At 38.6% G+C, this 20,662-nt stretch overlaps 1 protein-coding gene across 1 annotated transcript in view; it reads right to left on the bottom strand.

Moving 5' to 3' along the window:
* The window catches only part of eys (eyes shut homolog), a 139,790-nt gene that overhangs the window by 98,881 nt on the left and 20,247 nt on the right, over positions 1–20,662 (bottom strand). Inside the window, 13 exon segments of the mRNA XM_076164047.1 lie at positions 3,212–3,325; positions 5,418–5,531; positions 6,540–6,653; positions 6,764–6,886; positions 9,076–9,100; positions 9,102–9,209; positions 9,211–9,283; positions 9,285–9,315; positions 9,866–9,976; positions 11,037–11,159; positions 13,093–13,206; positions 15,435–15,557; positions 19,936–20,040. Coding sequence (XP_076020162.1) covers positions 3,212–3,325; positions 5,418–5,531; positions 6,540–6,653; positions 6,764–6,886; positions 9,076–9,100; positions 9,102–9,209; positions 9,211–9,283; positions 9,285–9,315; positions 9,866–9,976; positions 11,037–11,159; positions 13,093–13,206; positions 15,435–15,557; positions 19,936–20,040 — 1,278 coding nt within the window.

Genomic DNA, 20,662 nt, shown 5'->3' with positions numbered 1-20,662 from the left:
TGTTCTGAATTTGGGTTCAGTTAAGACTATAATCCTCACAAGGTAACTGTTATGTAATCTTTGAGCAAAAAACCCAAAGCTAGAGTAATCTACTTCACAACTAAGAACTTTTGTTGTTATTTAAATAACAACAATTGTAATTTAAATTATATACATTGACCATTAATGCTTAGGTGTATTTTTCATTTTAATGATTGATTTGTGGTTCAATTTAGCTCTGAGCAAGTCTATCACAAAGGTCTGGCACTCCTGCTTCTGAAATTGAGATTTCCTTGATGTTATTTTTAAGAAATATACTACTAATATATGTTCATTATTTAAGTTGATTTTTAGTTGGAGTTTCTGTGTTAGAGAGAGAATTGGCAAAGTTGTTGTTCAGACAGAGCTCCAGCTGGGGTCTGTCAAAGTGCAAGGAAATTAGACTGGGTTTTAGAGACAGTTGGTTCTATGTTGGCTGCTCTCATAACCATTTTCTCTTTGAGAGCTGCCATTTCAGTGCCATCTTGATAAAATTGCTTGTTAATCTAAAATGAAGCACCCCCACCATGTGGTTTAGTATTAAGACAAAAGTGGAATGAACATTTATTATAATTTACTGAGCAGTAGCTCCACCACCATGTCCCAAGTTAATTTCCTGGTGATTTGTTTTTAAACAAAATCCCTAACCCTAAAACTCTTTTGAATGTGGTTTATCCGTCGTTCAATTCATTTAGCAACAAGATCAAACAGCTTACAATAAAAACCTTAAATTAAACATTGCAGTATTGGGCTCTGCTGTTTAAAATGTATCTGGCCCTGCGTATCCTATCTATATCATGAGAATTAAGGCAAAGTGCCATGTCCCTTCATAAACGTAACTACAAATCTGTAGATGACCTGATTGAGTAGTGACATCTATGAACCTGTCCAGGATTTACCAAGTCTCTTGCTGGTGGAGGCTCCTACTCTAGGTATCTAGAATAGAATACATAGCTGGATGACTGTAACTGTAAAACATTTGGAGTTTGCTTGAATTTGTGCTCATTCTTGGATGCTTCTTCTTCTTCTTCTACCTCTCTGCTGCTGTTATTGAAAAAGCACTTGACAGCCACAGCATGGTTTACACTAAGGACAACATTACACTTTGTATGTTATATGGGTAAGCAGCTGTGCCAGATTTGTGCAGTAGGCTTCCATTTTCATTTTGGTCTGGTTCTTTGAAGTGCCTTTTATCAATTCAGCATGCCTTTTTAGGAATGGCTCCTCTTTGCTGAACTAACATGTAAAGCCGCACTGTTGTTCTTCGAGGGGGATCACCCATCACTCATTAGAGCTGTCAGACTGTTTCTTGGGTTTTGCCTTAAATGTGGGCTCAGCTTGCTTAAAAGACTTCGTCTAGTAGGAGTCACAGAATATTGTGTTTTTGTTTATTTCATCTAAACAATGGCTGTTGTTCTTTTGGAATTCCATTACTGCAAATGAAACTACAAACAATTCCTGGGACTTTATGCCAAAAATCTCTTCCTCCAAAAATGTCTTTATGTAAATTGTGTAGTAATCGTGGCATAAATTGCAATTACCACTAAATTGTGATTACTCACTAAATAAGGGAATCAACTTGACTCATGTTTTGACAGAATCTTTGTTAATTTTAGTTACTTTTTTTAACGTGGTACAGGTGGAATTACAAGCAAATAGACAAAAAAATCTTTACTTAAATAAAACATTCATCTATGAATAATAATTAATATGTAATGTTTTTCTGGCCAGTGTGTTCATTCTGCCCCCAGATGTTTGTGGATGAGCCTGAACGAGACCACTGGCTTCAGCAATAAAGGTTCACAGGAGGGGGTAACAAGCTCAATGTGTTTTTTCAATTGGTTCAGTACAGGACCCCCAGCTGTGCCCCTCTCCAGTTACCATGACATGTGCAACCTCCATGTAACATTGAGTCTCACCACCACCTGCAAAGCCCTACTGATCACAAACTCCGAACCTCCCCAGAGATGACCACGCTCCCATTCCTGACTGTGACGGGGTGATGATGCTGTCATCTACCTGCTGCAGCTTGCCCATTCTCACCTGGATAGTACTGGCGGCACTCTGAGAATCATGGTCTCTGCAATGCCTTCAAAACCATCCAACCGCTAATTTTGAGTGAGAAACTGCAGGGGATGGGTGGCGGTATCAGTCTATGGCCTCCTGGATTACTGACTACCTATCTTTCAGTAAAACTCAGAGTCTTGCCACACGAAAAGTTCTTCGATGACTCTGCGGTGGTGTGGTGTATTAGGGATGGGCAGGAGTTGGAATACAGGGGACTGGTGGATACATCTGTTGAGTGGAATGGGATGAATCCTCTGATGCTGAATGTCAACAAGAACATGGAGATGGTGGTCGATTTGAGAAGGACAGGTTGAGTGATAGAGGTAGAGCCCATATGTATTCTGGGTGAGGATTGTGAAGCATTTAGTTATGTCCACTTGGAGAACAGGCTGTACTGGAAGACCAACAGTGAAGCTGTGTACAATAAGGGGATGAGCAGACTCTATTTCCCAAGAAAGCTGAGATCTTTCAACCTGTTCAACAAGATGCTGGAGATCTTTTATCATTCTGTTTTAGCCAGTGCCATTTATTATGCTGTGGTCTGCTAGGGGAGTAGCATCAGTGCTAGTGATGCCAAAAGGATAATTAAATTCATCTGGAAAGCTGGGTCTGTCATTGGCCACAACCTAGAGCCAATTTGAATCAGTGATGGAGGGGAGGTCACTGAACAAAACGCCTTCTGTCATTGACAACTGCCCATCCCGTCCATCACACACTGGACAGAAAGCAGAGCTCTTTTTCCAACAAACTCATTCAGCTCCATTGTCACAAAGAACATTTCAGGAAATCATTCCTACCTTTAATCACAACAGCGTTCAACAACTCACCGATGTGGCCCAGGTGAATACACTGTGAACTGTATATTTGTCAGTATTGCGCTTGAATTTATTCAACTTGCACATCATTCATATTGAATAAAATACTGTGTGGCCAAACCACACACCATATGTTCCTGCAGTTACAGCTCAATAATGATTTGGGCTCTCTTTGCTTAAACTAAAGGCAGCAAATGAAGTTGTACCAGTTTTTGTTGAGACATGCGAAGTGGGTTCAGACAGGTGAGAACAACAGTATGTGAAGTTAATTAACTTTGCTTTTTAGTCCCCGTTCCCTCAGTGCTCATTACCTTTAAAGGGAGCCATGCATTGGCAGAAGTAATTACCAGGCTGGTCAATGCAAGTAGCTCCATTCTTGCAGGGAGATGAAGCACACTCATCAATGTCAAGTTCACATTTGGTACCTATCACAGAAAAGAAAATACAGGCTGATCAGTCACAGGGAAGGATCACTGCCACGAATGTTTGGCAGTTCAAAACCAATCAATGCTCGGATTACAGAACACATCTGCTGTGTCCTGAATACCACTGAATAGGACTGAACTGTGTCTGCAGTTTTATAGCTTGTGCATTACAAGACAGGGCACTTATTTGACATTTAGCTTTTTTAATAAATCTAAAAAGTATTTGAATTACACCCACCAAATTTGGCTGCAATTCTTAAATTTTCTGGGGGTTTAAGTAACACTGATGAGCACAGCCACAGCCCAGATCATTACAATAAAGTCCCACCATTAACGATCAGCTGCTGTGAACTTTAAAAATACCTGACTATGCATATGTGGTGGTCAACAGAGTGCTCTCTTGACTGAGGAAATGTTGGAAGTTCAGACTTCCTGTCATTATGGAAGATCAATCTGGGTCATTTTAAGAAATGTTGAAAGACATATTCTGACAAAATCCTGGCTGTCAGCAGAATATTAATCCAACTGGATAACAAGGAATTGCAAAATGTCTGGAATTAATGAGTGGGAGAGGAGAATTCAAAGCAATATTTCTGCTGCCATTTCTTCTCTGTACCTTAAAAATAGCCTTGGTAAACGCTAGCCACCAATCTTAATGAAGAAACTAGCCTCTAATGAAGGAGTATTAACAGGTGCAATTTAGATCCAGATATTGATTAGAATCTGGTGGTGATCCAAAACATGTAAAAAAAACTAGACACTAGAAAATACAGCTAGAAACAAGCAATGTGCAAATTCAGCAATATAAACTAGTTTCGTTATTTTCTTTTCAGATTTCAGTGGCGCATCTACAGTAAACCCAGAAGAAGATATTGACCTCTGTATGAATGTACAATAGATTTGCATGGTAATTTCCTTTAACATCTGATTTCAAGGTGACAATAGGAATGATAGGACCTTCATACTATTCAACAACAATCTCTCAGGTTCAGGGGGACCTTTACCAATATGAGTTCTAACAGAAGATGTACAGTATTTCGTAAATGAAATAAAAGGTAATAAATGGTTAAATTTTCCCGAGTTTAGATGAGATACATATTAATGACATTAACACTAATGATTGGAGAGTTGAAGATAAGAACCTGAATAGGAGCTGAACACAGCCATGTTACCTCAGAGCTTGTTAGATAGTAAATGCACATTAACATTGCAAGATTTTCTCTTAAAGATATTATTCACACAAATTTCAAAAAGAGAAAGATATCAGTCCAATTGTTATTACAACATTAATCCCTGCGCCCAGTTTAATGTGCCACTAGCCTGTGCTTTGGGAATTAGAAGCAAACTGTTCCAAAGCCATATTAGTGGGGAAATACCCAATCTGTGTTTTCATTTATAGTCATATTCATCGTTGTACTTTTAATAGTTGGCATCACAGCACCACATGCAGGGAAATAATTATAATTAACGTTTCCAATTGTCTGCATGTGTTAAACTACTCTGTGATATCACAACGAAGAATCAGTGGTTGCTATTGTCACCATGAAAACATGCTTGATTACATACTGACTCTTCCTTGTTGCAAATGCACAACATTATTAATTATTAATTAATTATTATTGCCACAGAGTTGGACCTCAGGAGCTGCATATTGGCTGCCCACTGCTTCTAATAGTTTGATAGTCGGTTAAATGGATTTGATGAATTCCCCTATGGGAGTCAATAAAGTACAATTTACCTTCACGTCAGACCACTGTGCATCCGAAGAAATGCAAACTTTCTACTGGTTCTAGCATTGTTGACACCTGTCTGACCTGAGTCACGAAGCTTCACAATATGAAAATGCAATAGCATGAATAGATTTCATTAGATACAACATTAATAATACCCTTAGACAAACTGGCTATTGCTGCATCACATTATATGATTGAGAGTAGATAACCATAATATTCATGACGATACAACTTATGATTCAAGGACATCACATAGAGTGTCATTCAATAAGAAAAATAAGGATGCAGCATCTTCACCATTGAATTGAAGAAAAGAAAAGTATCTATACATTTCAATATTATACATTGCATTCACTAACCTGTAAAGCCTGGCATACAGATGCATTCATAGCCATGTACAAGGTCAACGCATGTGGCATTGTGGAGGCAGGGAGTTGATATGCACTCATCAATGTCAATGTCACAGTAGGTTCCTGGAAAGATATGATAGTAAATCTATTGGTGGACTCACATTTCCATGATGTGCCATAGTGCTACATTATTGTTTAACGTTTTCTTAATTTATGTGGGTCCTGTATTGACTAGCCACTAAAGCAAAGAGCAGCAAATCTGCTTTGTTGGCAGCCTCATCACTGGCCGGAGCAGTTCACAGTTCACTGGAACAATGAAAAGGAAAGGAGAAGAAGAGCCATCCACAAAACCACCCAAAGGCAAAGAACCTTGAGATGGCTGTGGTTCAAAAGAGAACTAAGGGTTCCGTGTTGCTAGTAGGCTCCTTGACACAAGCAAAGGTTTCATCAGCCTCAGCAGGGTCATGTGGGGGAGGGAGTATGATGTCCCAGTTTCCAGAATCAGAACAGAAGCATTTGAGTGAATCTTAATCACCTACAACATTTCAGCACCCCACCACAGAATTCCACACAAAAGAATAAAGACGTACTGATCACATTTAATCATTGTTGAATTAGGAACTGGTATGCTATAAATTGTCTTTCTTGTCATAATCAAATAAACTAATGTATGGATACTATAACTGGGTGTCTTTTGGATAACTAGATAGTGGCACCAAGCGATACCTGTGCAAAAGAATTGCATGGCAACTATAAAAATGTAATATAACTGTATCCTGGAGGGGAAACTATAGGAGAGAAATAAGACTATATGAGACCACAGTGAAATGGCACAAACTAAAATGTCTCCTTTGACTGAGATCTGGATCTAGATTCGCTTTCCAATTTCTTTACATTGTTTGTGTGCTAGCTGTATATGGATGGCATGTGTTACATAGAATGCAACTTCTAAATAAGCCCAACACATGTCTATTTGTTATTTAATTGATATGCACTAGTAACCTAAGTAAAGAGTAAAATCAGATTTTGCTTGTCATGTGTTCCACTTAAAGAGCTCTTGTTTTAAACCTTTACTGACCATGACTTAAAGGTTTTGTGAAAAGAAAATAATTGTTAGAAGCATGCAATTACCTGTAATTCCAGGAGGACACTGGCAGCTGAACGAGTTGAGCTCATCAGTGCAGGAGCCTCCATTTTGACACGGCTGGCTGAGACATTCATTTACTTCAGTCTCGCAGTTATTACCTAAGAAGATGGTGAAAAGGACACTGTAACAATCTGCAACCTGTTGACACCATGGGTCTGTGGATAGCAATAGTAATGACAGACAGTAACCTCAAGAAACCTTCACCTACCGACAAATCCAGGTGCACAGAAGCAGTTGTAGCCATTGAAGGTGTCTTCACAAACACTGAGGAATCCACAGGGCTGTTTCTCACAATCATTAATGTTTACCTCACAAAACTCCCCTGTGAACCCTGCGGAGAAAGGACAGTTTATCCAACATGCCTTCCCAATTTCAATTAATAATAATTTGCTTTTTTCACTTCTTCATATATAAAATTACATCACAGTACATTAAGACAATTATAATGATTCTATTATTGGATTGATCGTTATAGTTGATATCATTGTACTTCACAATAAACTATCTATAATCATGTTGTAGATATAAACCATTCATGTATGTATGTATGAAACAAACATTTCTGCAAAGAAGTTAACACACGGTTTGTCACATTTGTAAATATGGACAGTCTCGTTACTGTCTGTAAAAGGCCCACAAACCCTGAGTGAACCTGGCCCTTAATGTTGTAAGTTGTTCACTTTTAAAGTTAACTGGGATAGAACTATGTCAGTAAGTATGATGTTATTGTGAGAAGAAACATTTATTAGATATGGTTGGTAGAATGACACCACTGTCATATGTATCTATGTTTAGTAGCTACAGATACAGCAATAACCAATTATGTATTACCAGGGCTGCACATAATCTGTACTGGCTAAACATGCACACAGTAAAATAAAGGACAAAGAGAGAGATGGAGGTGGGGGTGTCTTGTGTAGTCAACTGTGTCGACGGGGAGTCTTTGTCTCCGCCTTTCTCTGTCGCACTCTCCCCTCTATCTCTCCGTGTTTGATTGTAATAAAATTAATTGAATTGAACTCTGAAACTTTATGGGTGCAAGGCACATTCATATGCTCTGTGCATATAAATCCGAACAGAGAAGAGACGCAGTATATATACCTGCAGTAGGTAGAGAAACACGTCATGAGAACGTGAGAATTGTCTTGGAATTAAAGAGGCACATAGTTCATAGTACATACGTACATGTACTAAGAGTGTATGCACTTGTGTTGGCATCCCCACTTGCTGGTTTGCATTTTGGTACCAAACAACAAGAGAACAAAACTGTATGTGGACCTCTGTGAACTACCAGGCTCATAATCTGAATTTATGTGCTGAAAAGAGCAGTACAGGTACTGCACCAGTACCAATATATAAGAACAAGAAAGAAGTGAAAAAATTAGATCAAACACACAAACCAACCAACCGAACCTGATACTACACAATTACTAATAATTACTGCATCATTATCTGGTAAAACATTTTATTTACCAACTAATTGTACTAACTGATGAAACGGGATAGGTTTGAAAACCGGTAGCGTTTACCCCCCTAGATCAGTTCGTTTGGGAATGTGTGAACACCGCAACAGCGTCCGAACCAAATCAACTGGGCCGAGAACGTCTTGAAAGGGCGGTCTCGGCTTGCAATCCCTCCGAGGAGCAGTTTGTTTGCAGCTAGAAAGCAACCCACTCAATAAAATCACTCGCTGTACTGTATATGCTATGAAAAAGAGTTGTTTGCTGATAATGTGTATCGGCTCATACATTTAATAAATATCTAACCAAGCCGATGCGTCTTCAGAAGAGAAATTGTTTGTGAAATTTGGTTGTTTGCCTCCATACTCTGTAAGAGCTGTTTCGACGGAGATGACTTGACGCATCACCACATTGTTTTTGATTGATGCTCCCCCAAAGTTAATTTACTGTCAATGTACCTAGTGCTGTTAAATCAATGAGACAATAGCAGGCAAAGCAATGATGCACACATAGAACTGATGATGATTTCCTGTCTTTGTGAATTTGTCCGGAAGAAGGAAACTATTCCCAGGTAAGGGGGAAACTCCCTGGTCAGATTGTATGAACACAAATCTAATCAAGGATGGTTTGTAAACATTCCCCAAATGGGAACAAAGCAAACAAACCGCAGGTCTGTATACAGCCTATGTTATATTTCTTTTATCAAATAAGTACCAAGAAAATATTAGGTAATTATTTCTTTGGGGAAAATGAAAACATTTCCCTTTGCTGATATATTACTCCTCTGACAGAAGTGGAAAAAAACCACATCCTGGATCCTAACCGGGCAACACTATCATCACTGCTTTGAATTCAGCTCACAGCATGATTACGTGAGCTCTGACTTACACATTTAATAAGGTTCTTACGTTGGTGTTGCTTAAGGCCAAAGAGATTACACTTCAACAGAAAAGGGAGAACAAGGAAAAGCATCGAACCCTGGAGTGTGTCGGCTATGTACACGCTCCTTTCAAAGAAATGTCTCCACTTGAAACAAGCCCCTCCTGGATAGCAAACCTACCTGGTAAACAATCATGCTTGAAACCCTCTTGACGGAGCCACACACCCTGAACCATCATGAAAAATCCTAGCAACACAATGGTTTATAGGAGTTTTGCAGCATGGCCCAGCATAGCCATGTTTACACACACACACATCTATATGTATTTGCCAGTTCTTCACGGAGGAGGTTCCCCTCAGGGTCACAAGGATTTAACACACAATGGCTCAGATGAAGAGCAGTCATTGCCATGGTAGCCCGTGAGTAGTTGGATCAAAGAAGTGATTGATGTGCTGAGCTGTGTAGAGCATCCATCTGCCTTCCCACATCTGGCACACGCTTGAATTGGAATTTCACAAAATGCTGTCATTGCCAGTAGTTTCCATTCTGCTGACTTATAAACAGCATCCTATCCAGAGACAAGCAACAGCGATTCAACCAAGTGGGGTGGGGGGGATTTCAACCTCAAGTTTTAAAGTGAATGTATGGATTGGTAGATGTGCTCTTAGTGGTATTTAAGTAGAGAATAATGTTTTGGTGGTGATACTACAAGCAACGATATAATGAGTTCCAAATGCTGAATTCACAAGAGGGATTACTGTAGAAAAAGCTAAACAGAGCAGAGGACAGTAGGGACAAAGTGGATACAATAGCAGTATTATCTAATTATGTAGTATTTAATGTAGCATGTCAGTGTAGGACGAAGTGAAATCTGTAAACAGACATACATACAAACAACAATAAATAAATGAATACATGTAACAAACTACACTCTGACTGCATTTGGATACTATAAAAGAAGAAATACCTGGAGGGCAAATACATTGTGCTTCCCCACTCGAGCCGCGGGAACAGATTTGTCCATTTTTGCAAGACTTCAGATCAGAGCCACATCCAGAGACAGCTGTCGAGCAATTCTTATCTGGATGTAGGGTAAAATAAGAGATTGTTAATTGGGCACAATAAAAATGCACACACGCGCACGCACACACACACACACACACACACACACACACACACACACACACACACACCAACGTAGCCACAAAACTCAGCATCCACTCATATAAATGAGCTTTCCTACAGGGAGGAAGGGACATTAACATTACAACGAGTGTAATGTGGGGTACGTCTACGTGCAGTAATGGAGTCGACAGAGATCATTTCATCTTGACACGTTCGTTCCAAAAGCCAAAAGCACAAACAAGTTCATTTAGCCATGCCTAATGTTCACCTTCTCATCATATCTGCACCCGCATATGAAAGATTCTTCCTGAAGAAAGATAGTCTTCCTGGTAAAAGCTTTGGTGAGTTACCAGGGAGTATACTGAACTAGTTTAGTGGGTTAACACTTCACCTGAGCTACAATGTTTGAATGATTTATGTCTACCACTCTAGTAACATACAAATAGTTAAAATGCAGGAAAAATCTTAGTTGGACAACAGACTGCTTTACATATGCTGAGCATGGCACACAGGTGCAGGCAATTTGTCGGGACAGATGCAGGAATAATTTAGCTTGTTAAAGTGTCCGTAAATCTTAATGATGGTTCATTTTGTGGGATTATTGTTACAGTCAGACATGTTAATGAAACTGTGATGCCGAGCAGACATACCGTGCTGATACAGTAGCTGGAGATGGTAGAACCACAGTTAAACCAATCAATGAAAATAAATTATGTTTTTATTCCACAAAAGTTAAATGAGTAGAATTTGGTCTGGATAGATTTAAAAAAAGACCTAGGTCTAATACAGCAATTCAGTGCTATTATTAAATCATTTTTCATTCTATTTTGGGCAGCATGGTGTCCTCACTCAAAGTAGACAACAAATATAATGCCACAGATTCTGCAATGATTGTGACATTGGTAAACAAGCTCTTACATTAGAGAATGAGACCACTCCAATAGTGATGAGTCACCAATCAACACTATACATGTATCAAACCCTAGATTATGAAAATGATAACATGAATAACTCACCGGTAAAGCCAGAAGGACAGATGCATTCATAGTCTGCAACCAGGTCATTACATGTGGAATTATTCGTGCAGTATCCGTGGGCACATTCATCATTGTTGATTTCACAGTTTAACCCCCCAAACCCTGTATTAAGAGACAATATAGCATCAGAGGCATGAATGTCAGAATGTCAGATTTGGGACAAAAACATGAATGACAAAGGAAACTAATTCATATTACATTATACCCAACTTGAATTTTCACTTTTATTCAACATTATGCGGGAGTAAAACCTACCCCTACGTATATTATTCAACATATTCTTCTCATATTGTGTGTGTACCTGGTGAACACTTTTTCAGGATAATTAATTTTAAGTTATATCAGCACATTTAATATTTTATAAATAAAAGGTTAATGTCTTGAAATAAAAGTGAGCACTGCCAATTTCTGACATTTTATTCTCCCATAAATATATTCCACCGCATGGTCACGCTGCAAAACGACTATCATTAACACTGTCACACGCTACAGCTACAGGAGGCCCATGACTAATGCTTGGCCATCAACACCATCATTGCAGGTCAAATTCTCATCATTTCTCAAACTGACCATGGAACCAATTTCCACCTCTCTCCATGTCATAAAACTTGACAATTATCCTGACTTCATTAATAATGCATAACTATCTTCACCCGCAATCAAGGTTCAATCAGAGGTATGTCTCACAGGTAACAACTCAACTGGACCAAGGAATTTGTTGGCAAAATAGCTGAGATGTATTCCGTCTTGCTTAATCAGGCGTTTGAGTGTAGGAATGTGGTGACACGATCAGAGATATGTATAGTAAATATTTGTAAACACAAAGGCCATTTGACCTCAAGCCGAGATAATTGAGAAAATGTGTAGGCGAAAATTATGAAGTAGCAATCAACATCATGTGCTATAAACTGCAGGTGTCAACCCTTCTGTAGTGGAGGATGGAGAGGATGCAGATTTTCGCTTCGAGCAAACACTACAGCAGCTGATTCCACTGATTAGTTCCTCCTCTTTGGTTCAAGTTGTGGTAATCAGCAAAATCAACAGTTACGTTAAATTGGGGGGGGGGGGGGGGGGGGTTGTTGAAACAGAGCTTGTGTCGAATTGTTGTGCTATAAAAGAAGAAAAGAAATCCGCAAAAATATGCATCAATATGGACCACCAACTGAATACACTGGAATGTTTTTGTCAAAGAAATTACAATACCATATATAAGTTTATGAGACATAAAAGCTGCCATGTTTCCCAGCTTGAACATCAGAAACAGAGTCCAATCAAAGCGCACTTGTGACTTTTACCTTTGTAGCTTCCATCTGGCTAAAAAGTCTGGCTGATTAGTGTGCTGCAGAGCAATGTGTTGTCCACACGCATGAGAAAATAGATTTGTACAAAACCAAAAGTACACACAATACATGCATTTGCACCTCCACCTGGTTTTGTTCCTGCACAGAATACGTGTGGTGTAACGTTCCCCCTTCGGAGCTTCTTGTACATACAGCTCAGTGCTGGTGCCTGACCCATATTCTGAAAACACTCAACTCAGCAAGGCAATGATCGCATCAGCTGGAGACATGCTGTTCCCGATGTGTGCAATTGGCTCAGGTACAGGGCAATTGAAATCACTTACTTTGGTGCCTTAAAATATCTGTCTCATATTGTGCCTAAGCTGTCAAACCTGATGCAATTAAATAACATCTATAAACAGAGACGGCGCACCATCAAGAACAATAGGGATACACCTTGTGACTGCCTGTACCTACATGGCCAAGTTTAAAACATCTTTTCGGCAGGGCTTCACTGTGGCTTTTCAACAGAAATTGATTTTTACACTCTATGTTATAGGTCATTTGTACTGACTTAATGTAAAGTGATACAATGTCACCCATCAAATAGAATACATGTAATATATGTCCACAGGAAGACACCAAAAAAACCAAACAATAGTCCAAAAGTAAGGGTCAGACATTTGAATTAGCTGAATGTGGCACATAATCATGCCATTCAAACTACTGGAGGATCTAAATACATTACAACTTACCCTCTGAGCAGAAGCACTGATACAGGTCAATGCCATCGACACAAATACCACCGTTCTGGCATGGCTCTGATTCACACTCATTGAGATTTACCTCACAAAATGACCCTCCAAAGCCTGCAGCACATGTAAAAGAATGAAAAAAAACATTTGTTATTGGAATCCCTTTGGTTGGTTTAATTCCGCAGCCAATTAGGATCAGTATGACTTTGTTTCGACAAACAAAAGCTGGTTTTCAAAGCCGGTATTGATTCAAAGAGCTTGCAGGGCACATGCAGACTCAGCCCATTGGATCATTTAATCATGTTTAATAAGAGTCAGTCATTGCCCCTGATTTAATACATGAAACAAGCTAAAGCAAGTAGTTTTCAAGATCAAAGGCAGGCTATAAACTGGGAACCACATAAAGCAAATAACATGCATCAGTGTGCCAAGACACACACACACACACACACACACACACACACAGGCATGTCAATGTCCCGCCTATATCACAATACTTACAGCCCACAGATTATTTGTAATAATGCAAATGTAATGTTAGCCACTGAATAAACTGACATAACTTAATACTGAAGCTCCACCACAACAAACAATTACATGTAAATAATTTAAAATTCCTGTTCTTTTTTTTTATTACCTAATGAACCATGGGGAAAAATGTATTTAACGAATTTAATTCCACCTCAACAATCTGTAAATTAGCTAATGTATCTAATTTGTATCTTTAATACTGATGGATTAAGATTCATTAACCAAATCAAACAAACCACAAATTGAATTGAATACATAATAGTATTTCTTTATATTATAATGTATAGCTTATAATGGGCACCACATCCAGAGTGTACTGTGGTGAGAGAGAGCTGACTGGGATGCAGTGGGTCTGACTGGAGAAGGTGGAGATGATGTTAATACAACCAATGTCTCATTAGAATACTGAGGCAAGTGCAATATTTTATCAAGAGTGACCTAGCACAATTTTATTAATATTCAGTTCACTGGATGTTTAAAATTAATGAGCATATCACCAAAACTCCCCGACCCTCCCCTATTTTCTGTGAAAACAGATATTCTATCAGTTTATTGTGAGGCTAAGGCGCACTTTCTAAGAATCTGTTTGCATTTCTGTATGTTTTGATACAGTGAGGATCTTTTATTGTGCTCACTCTTTTGTCAGCTCACTCTTTCTCAGCGCACTTTTTGTCAGCTAATATCTGCAGAGTAAAGGTTCCATCCATTAACCAACTATTTTTAACACATCTGAGCTATTAGCACCTGCTCTTCTGATGCAGAGAGGAACCTTAGTAAATATATTACCAAAAATGCATACACAATAAGGAGAGAGGAAGAAAAGTTCAATGTTCATGCATAGAGCACCTCAGATGACCACAATACTGCACTTCCAGTCTGTTGTGTCTGTTTGATAAATAACTCACATGACTACAGATGCTGAATTCATCATAAGTGATGAACAAAAAGTAGAGTCAGTCTGGCCTAAAGCAAGGGAACGTATGACTTTAATGTTCCTCGAGATAGTACACATTTGGTCCGCAAACATGGAAGTCAAGTCAGGCAACTTGCAACATGTAGAAAAGAAAGCATCTCAGTTTGCCCTTGAGAAGTGATCTGGGTGGAGTAGCTCACCGCAGGTTGCTTTCATTTACATATGAAATCACTTACAATCCTTCACTTTGACATCTGCCAACCATAAGTGCAAAAGGAGTAATGAAGTTATGCTTATTGATTGGGTTACATGAAGTACTATACGATGAAAAAACTCATATGAAAAAGGATGTAAACCATAGCCGATGTGGAGAGGGGTAGACTTATAATGATCTTGAAAGGAGGAAAGTTTTGTTTTAGTTGCATTCAGCAAACACATCCCACTATTTCCCACAGTGTTTATTATATGCAGTGTTACATACATCCCTGTCTTGAGAAAATAAGGGTCTTGAGCCTGGTTATTCTGCAGCACCTCACTAGTTTCGCTTCCTCCCCTTACATCTGTGCTGTCCCTATCATAAGTATCAGCTGCTGTTGCCATCCTATTGGAGGGAAATGGGAGCTATAGATGAAATTATGATTGACCTAAATTCAGTGTTATGCATGAATTATAAAATCCAGCTGTTGGATTTGTCAGGTTATACAGGATTAAAAATGTTTATTTATCAATGGGGTTAGTAATATTTTAGTGACACACATGTCTGATCACACAATATAACTATTTCTTAACATTAGCTGGCAAAATTTTAATTATACAACCAAAACAATGCAAAGCGGCAGCATTCATTATAAAGCACCATATTCCTGCAGTACAAGGGATTTGATCAAGGTCTTATTACCTCTTTCACATGTGCAAGAGACATTCTGTCCATCCTTGGCCTCCACACATATCAGTGTATGTTCAGTGCACAATCCAAATGTGCAAAGGTCAAGATCCACAGAACAATCTTTCCCCTTGAATCCTGAAGAGAAGACAAACAGAAAACCTTGGGCTTTAAACCCTAAAAATCAAACACATAAAATGACAGTAATTCCCATTATGTGGCTCCCTGCACCAAGTTTTATGAGGTAAAGATACCGTTTCTCCAGTAGATTTATGGAGATATTGATTCTTTCTTTTACAATCTACTTGCTATGCAATATGCTAATCAAAGGAATCATTGACAAAGACACACCCCACCAGACTGATCTATATCACATTTATCTGCCCCGCCAAATGGACGTCTGCATGTCACTGATAGATACCCATGTCAATATCTATTGTTATAAATAAAGCATAGACAGATCGTGCAGCCCATAATGATTACATGTGTTTGGACAAATAAAGATGAGAATCCCAAAATAGAATCCCTTTCATCAAGACCAGAAAATACACAGAGGAGACATAGCAGATTTATTTCAGATGTGTAGTTCCTTTAGCTTTACGCACGCTTCATTTTCTTTACGTTGTAACCTGTTTAGTGTGTTTTACATCAAGAGATCCATCTAGATGTTTCATGACCTTCCAACTACCCTTTTCCGATCACATTATGAATTGCCTTGACTAGTTAATGGACAGCTATTGCCTCCAACAAAGTGCTTCAGAAGTGTTTAATAACCAATTGTGCGTGCAATTCACTCAGAGGTTAATGTTGCATGAAGGAATGTCACATTTACAGTGTCACCATCTCCAAATGGGACTTCCCATTCTACCTGACAGCTACTTGTGGCTTAACTGAACTAAATGGCAGAACTGAAACTTGTTTTTCATTTAAAATGCCCGGTAACAAGACATACTATAGTGAAAGCAAATATTTTACTGCACACATTAAAAGCAACCACTGCAGTTTTTTTCCGATTTCCTTGTTCAGTGCTTTATGGGTTTTAATCATTTTCCTTAGCAGAAATATGTTGTGCTCCAGCATATTTAATTGGACCCCCCTCTGTGCTACAATTGACACATCAAAGGAAAGGAAATCATGTTCTTTGAGAGAACCATTATATTAAAGTGTAATGAGTGTAATAAATCTGGTGTGGTGGTGGCATGGTTTTGAAACCTGGGTTAAGCTTTTTATAATATTTAATAGGACATGTATGTTTTGAATATTCCACTGTTCCATCATTACTGTGAATAATAACCAAGAACCTAATAACGCTGATGGGTTGGACTACAACTTTATCAGGCTCTCTTTGGGTTGAGGTAAAATACTAGCAAATTCTGGATATTAGCCATGAAAACATATGGAACATGTTGCATTTCAGCCAATCACATCGATCGTCAACAAATCAAAAGCAATGAATTTATATTCTGCAAAAATGAAAGTGACTCCTCCGCTTCACTAGGTGTCACTGTGCTTTTTTGATCCTTCTTTGTTGCAGGATCAGGGTCAGGATGGATGGTCGTCATTAACTTCAGGAGCCACACCACACCACCACACCACTCTTCCCACAGAGTCTGTGGAAATGTATTATTTTTCTTTTTCCAATAAATGCTTAAAAACACACTTGTACATTCATCTGATCTCCCATCCTTGTTTCAGCTTATGTGCCGGACTGTGGCATAATGTCAAATATGGATCTTTGGAAAATTGCTAGAAGCATCAGTGCCTGAAGTAATGTTGGTAGAAACATAAACCTGGAGATAGGTTTCTGCCTCATTGCTAATATAAATATGGCCATAGCTGAAACCAGGCATTCCCTCTAACCTCTACTTTTTAGAAGAAAGCTTGTGAAGGAGGCATGCAGAGAGGTGAGGGGCGCTTCGAAATTTGCGCTACAATCTGCCGGTCTGATTATGATCACAGTATAAATATTAACATGCTGTCATCGAAAGAGCCAAAATTGTCTCACGGGCCGGAGGTTCCCCACCCCTGAATTACAAGATGTTGTGAAGTACGGGCTACTATGATGAGGACTCAAAAAATGAATCAGAATTGCAAACCAATGTGTCAGGGCTATTTCACACTTAAATTCATTCACCGATTTCACTGCCTACTGTCTGTCTCAACCACAGCTCTTGAAGCCTTGTGTGATCCACGTGATGCGATAACAAGTCAGAGACAGACTCTGGTAATAAAATTGGCAGCTTGATTTAGTATAAACCTAATTGAACCTTTGTTCCACTTGTGGCCTTCTGTAAGCTATAGCTTTAGTTGTGCATCATGCCCTGGCCTGATGTTAATACTGCAGGATCTTTTCTATGGCTCCAACAGCACAGAGGAAGCCAAAGGTCCTCATAAAGGCTGCATGCATTTGTCATACTGTTTGATGTCAGGTGAAGGGTTAGCAATCTGCCTCACTACGTTTGGTAATGTTAGGACAGTGACATACATCAACAAGCTTTAATGTCTTTATCAACCCCCTGTCATATCAATCTAACACATTCTTCATTGGTGGCGTCTGCCTCTGTAAATGCTGCATTTTTCCAAATGATTACTAAATTAGAATACCTTTCTGATAAACATTACCAAACATTTCACCATGACATACTGTTAATTCTTAGAATAAGAATTAAGGTTTAGGTAGGTCCACACTAAACCTGCACTGCTGCAGGTTTGCCATGCTGAACGAGTTGCTATGTATACTGGTTAAAAGTCATCTTGGTAACACAGGTTTCTGTGGCTTGACAATAGAAACACACTGTAGTTGGCAAGTTGATGTGAAGCAGGACTGTGAAAATAATCACAATCATGTAATTTTGTAACCTGATGCGTGCAGTGTGAAGCAAGCAAACGTGACAGACCACTTATCTAATTTAATTTCTGCAAAATGAAAGGAATAAAAGAACAGCTGTCTATAAATCTGTCAGTGAAACCAAGGCTCTAATGGAGGTTTTACTGACACAATGGTGTTCTGTTTTTGCACAAATTAAATTGAAGCAAATGGCAAAAAAATATTAAGAGCACAACATTTTAATTGACGCCCATGCTCCTCCTGTAATGTCATAAGAGTGGCAGGTCACAGGCCACATGTTCCAAGGCAATAAATGTTTTAATGACTTATAAGGCCTTTCTGTTGATTTTGTGTAACATGAGGTAGAAGCGTATTTGGAAATGGGGCAGTGACAACATATCCTCAAGATAAATTGGACCATGGGCACTACTTTAGTATAGATAACAAAGAACCTCTGGATGACAGTAGATCGGTAAATCATCTTACACTAATAACGTCGGCAGCCATCTTTGTAGAATGTTCTACGCTGGTCACACACACAAGGCATCACTTGATTAAAGGACCGCGCTGAAACACACACCTTAGGCTTCTGCTGAATTTGCTGAAGCCAGGTTTAGATGAGTCTTTAGAATTAACCAACCAGCCATAGAGCTGCTACTGATTTTCCATTAACCTACGATTGGTCAATATGTTGTTTGCTGATGCATTACAATACACACAATAAATAGTGTGCTTGTTTGAAAATTGCAAGCTTGAAATGCAAAGCAAGACTTTTCCATACAGGTCTACTGATATGTACTAGATTTTAACCTTCCCTGTAGTGATGAATAATGAAAACTTATTGTAATATAAAGTCTACACTTCATAAAATGTTTTTAATTCAATGTATTATATTTCTCATAGTTATAAGATGCTTTTGTTAACAGATAGCAAAATAATCACACACACAGATTTACACTAATTCATAGACTTTGGCATAAAGAGGGACGAAGAGGCACAGCACCACCAGAATGTGTGCGAGATTAGATCAAAACATTCCACTTAAATAAACTGATCAATCAACTGAGTCTGTGAAACAGTTGTAAATTGCCTGGGATCAGAGTTTAAATGATCGATCCTCCTTACATTTTATTGCCTTTTCTCCTTTCCTCCCCCATTGGATTTTCACACTGAAAACTGAGGAAATATGAGCTGATCTTAAATGAAAGGAAAGAGAGTTCCACCCAGGGATGATCTGAAATTAGGGTCTGCAGATTTTGTGTATTGTGTGTCCCACATTTGTTATAAATTGCTATCAGTAGTACTGATGCATCAGCACATTTACGTTTCAGGGTGATCATGATGTCCTTGAATGTAATCTTCTTGTTTACCTTTAATAGGATCATTAATTGCCGTCGGTCACATAATGTTCTTGCAAACAATTTTTGCTCATATTTTTACTGTGCTTTGTTATTTCCAGATCAATAAAGCAAAGTAAAGCTGTATTTATGTAGCCATTTTCTGATTCAGAAAATGCTTTGATAATGTTTTTTCTGAATGGGGAATAAAATGATTTTCAAAAAGATGCCATTAAATTTGTTTTGTGATTTTTGTTTCAGAATGCATAGTTTTCTTAGTTTCCTGTAAATGAATGGCATAGTACTCACGTCAAAATACTAGAAATATGAATGTTATGTAGTTGGTACTCACCAAGAGGACAATGACAGATGAAGTCATTAATCAGATCCATACATGAGCCTCCATTAAGACAAGGCTGTGACCAGCAATCATTTACATTCTCTGAGCAGGTCCTACCTGTATAATCAGGAGACAAAAATGAACACAATCAGCTTCGTCTTACGTCACAGGGACAATAGCTGAGGACATTCCAGTGTCTTCTGATTACAAAATATGCAATTGTAGAAAATTAGATAAGTTTTGCCCTAATGAGAATGTGGAGGTCTAATATGAATATGAATCAATGCTATATGAACATTCAGAAAACATCAATGGAAATGTCATTAAGTAACTGGTTTATGTATATATTTCCTGGATGTAGGGATGCATTTGATTGGGTAACGGACTATCGCTGTTTATATTTGCACTATGCAAAACATCTGTCAACAATTCATCTTCTGTGTTCTGTTTTGCACAGATGGTAATGTGTTCATAATGCTGCAGCATTAGAATGCAAGTGTAGTGCAAGTATTTTTCCTCTAGCTATGAGTAAGATATAGAATTGATTTAAGATTTAACTGACAACTTTAAAGGTCCAGTTGATCTGCCCACTGGCAACTGTCAGTCCTCTCCGAGCCTGAGAGTTCCTACAGTACTAAGATGCAAACATCCTCAGAGCCTCTTTCTGCCTGCAGTCTAGACTAAAGGTGATCATACATTTTCCATCATGTGCCCATACACTGACAAATGCCCTTTTTAA

This window comes from Genypterus blacodes, unplaced genomic scaffold (assembly GCF_046128005.1).
Source record: "Genypterus blacodes isolate CSIRO-AG114 ecotype Tasmania unplaced genomic scaffold, CSIRO-AGI_Gbla_v1 ptg000012l_1, whole genome shotgun sequence".
Classification (NCBI taxonomy): Eukaryota; Metazoa; Chordata; class Actinopteri; order Ophidiiformes; family Ophidiidae; genus Genypterus; species Genypterus blacodes.
The sequence above is the reverse complement of the archived record's forward strand: the minus strand, read 5'-3'. Positions and strand labels throughout refer to the sequence as shown.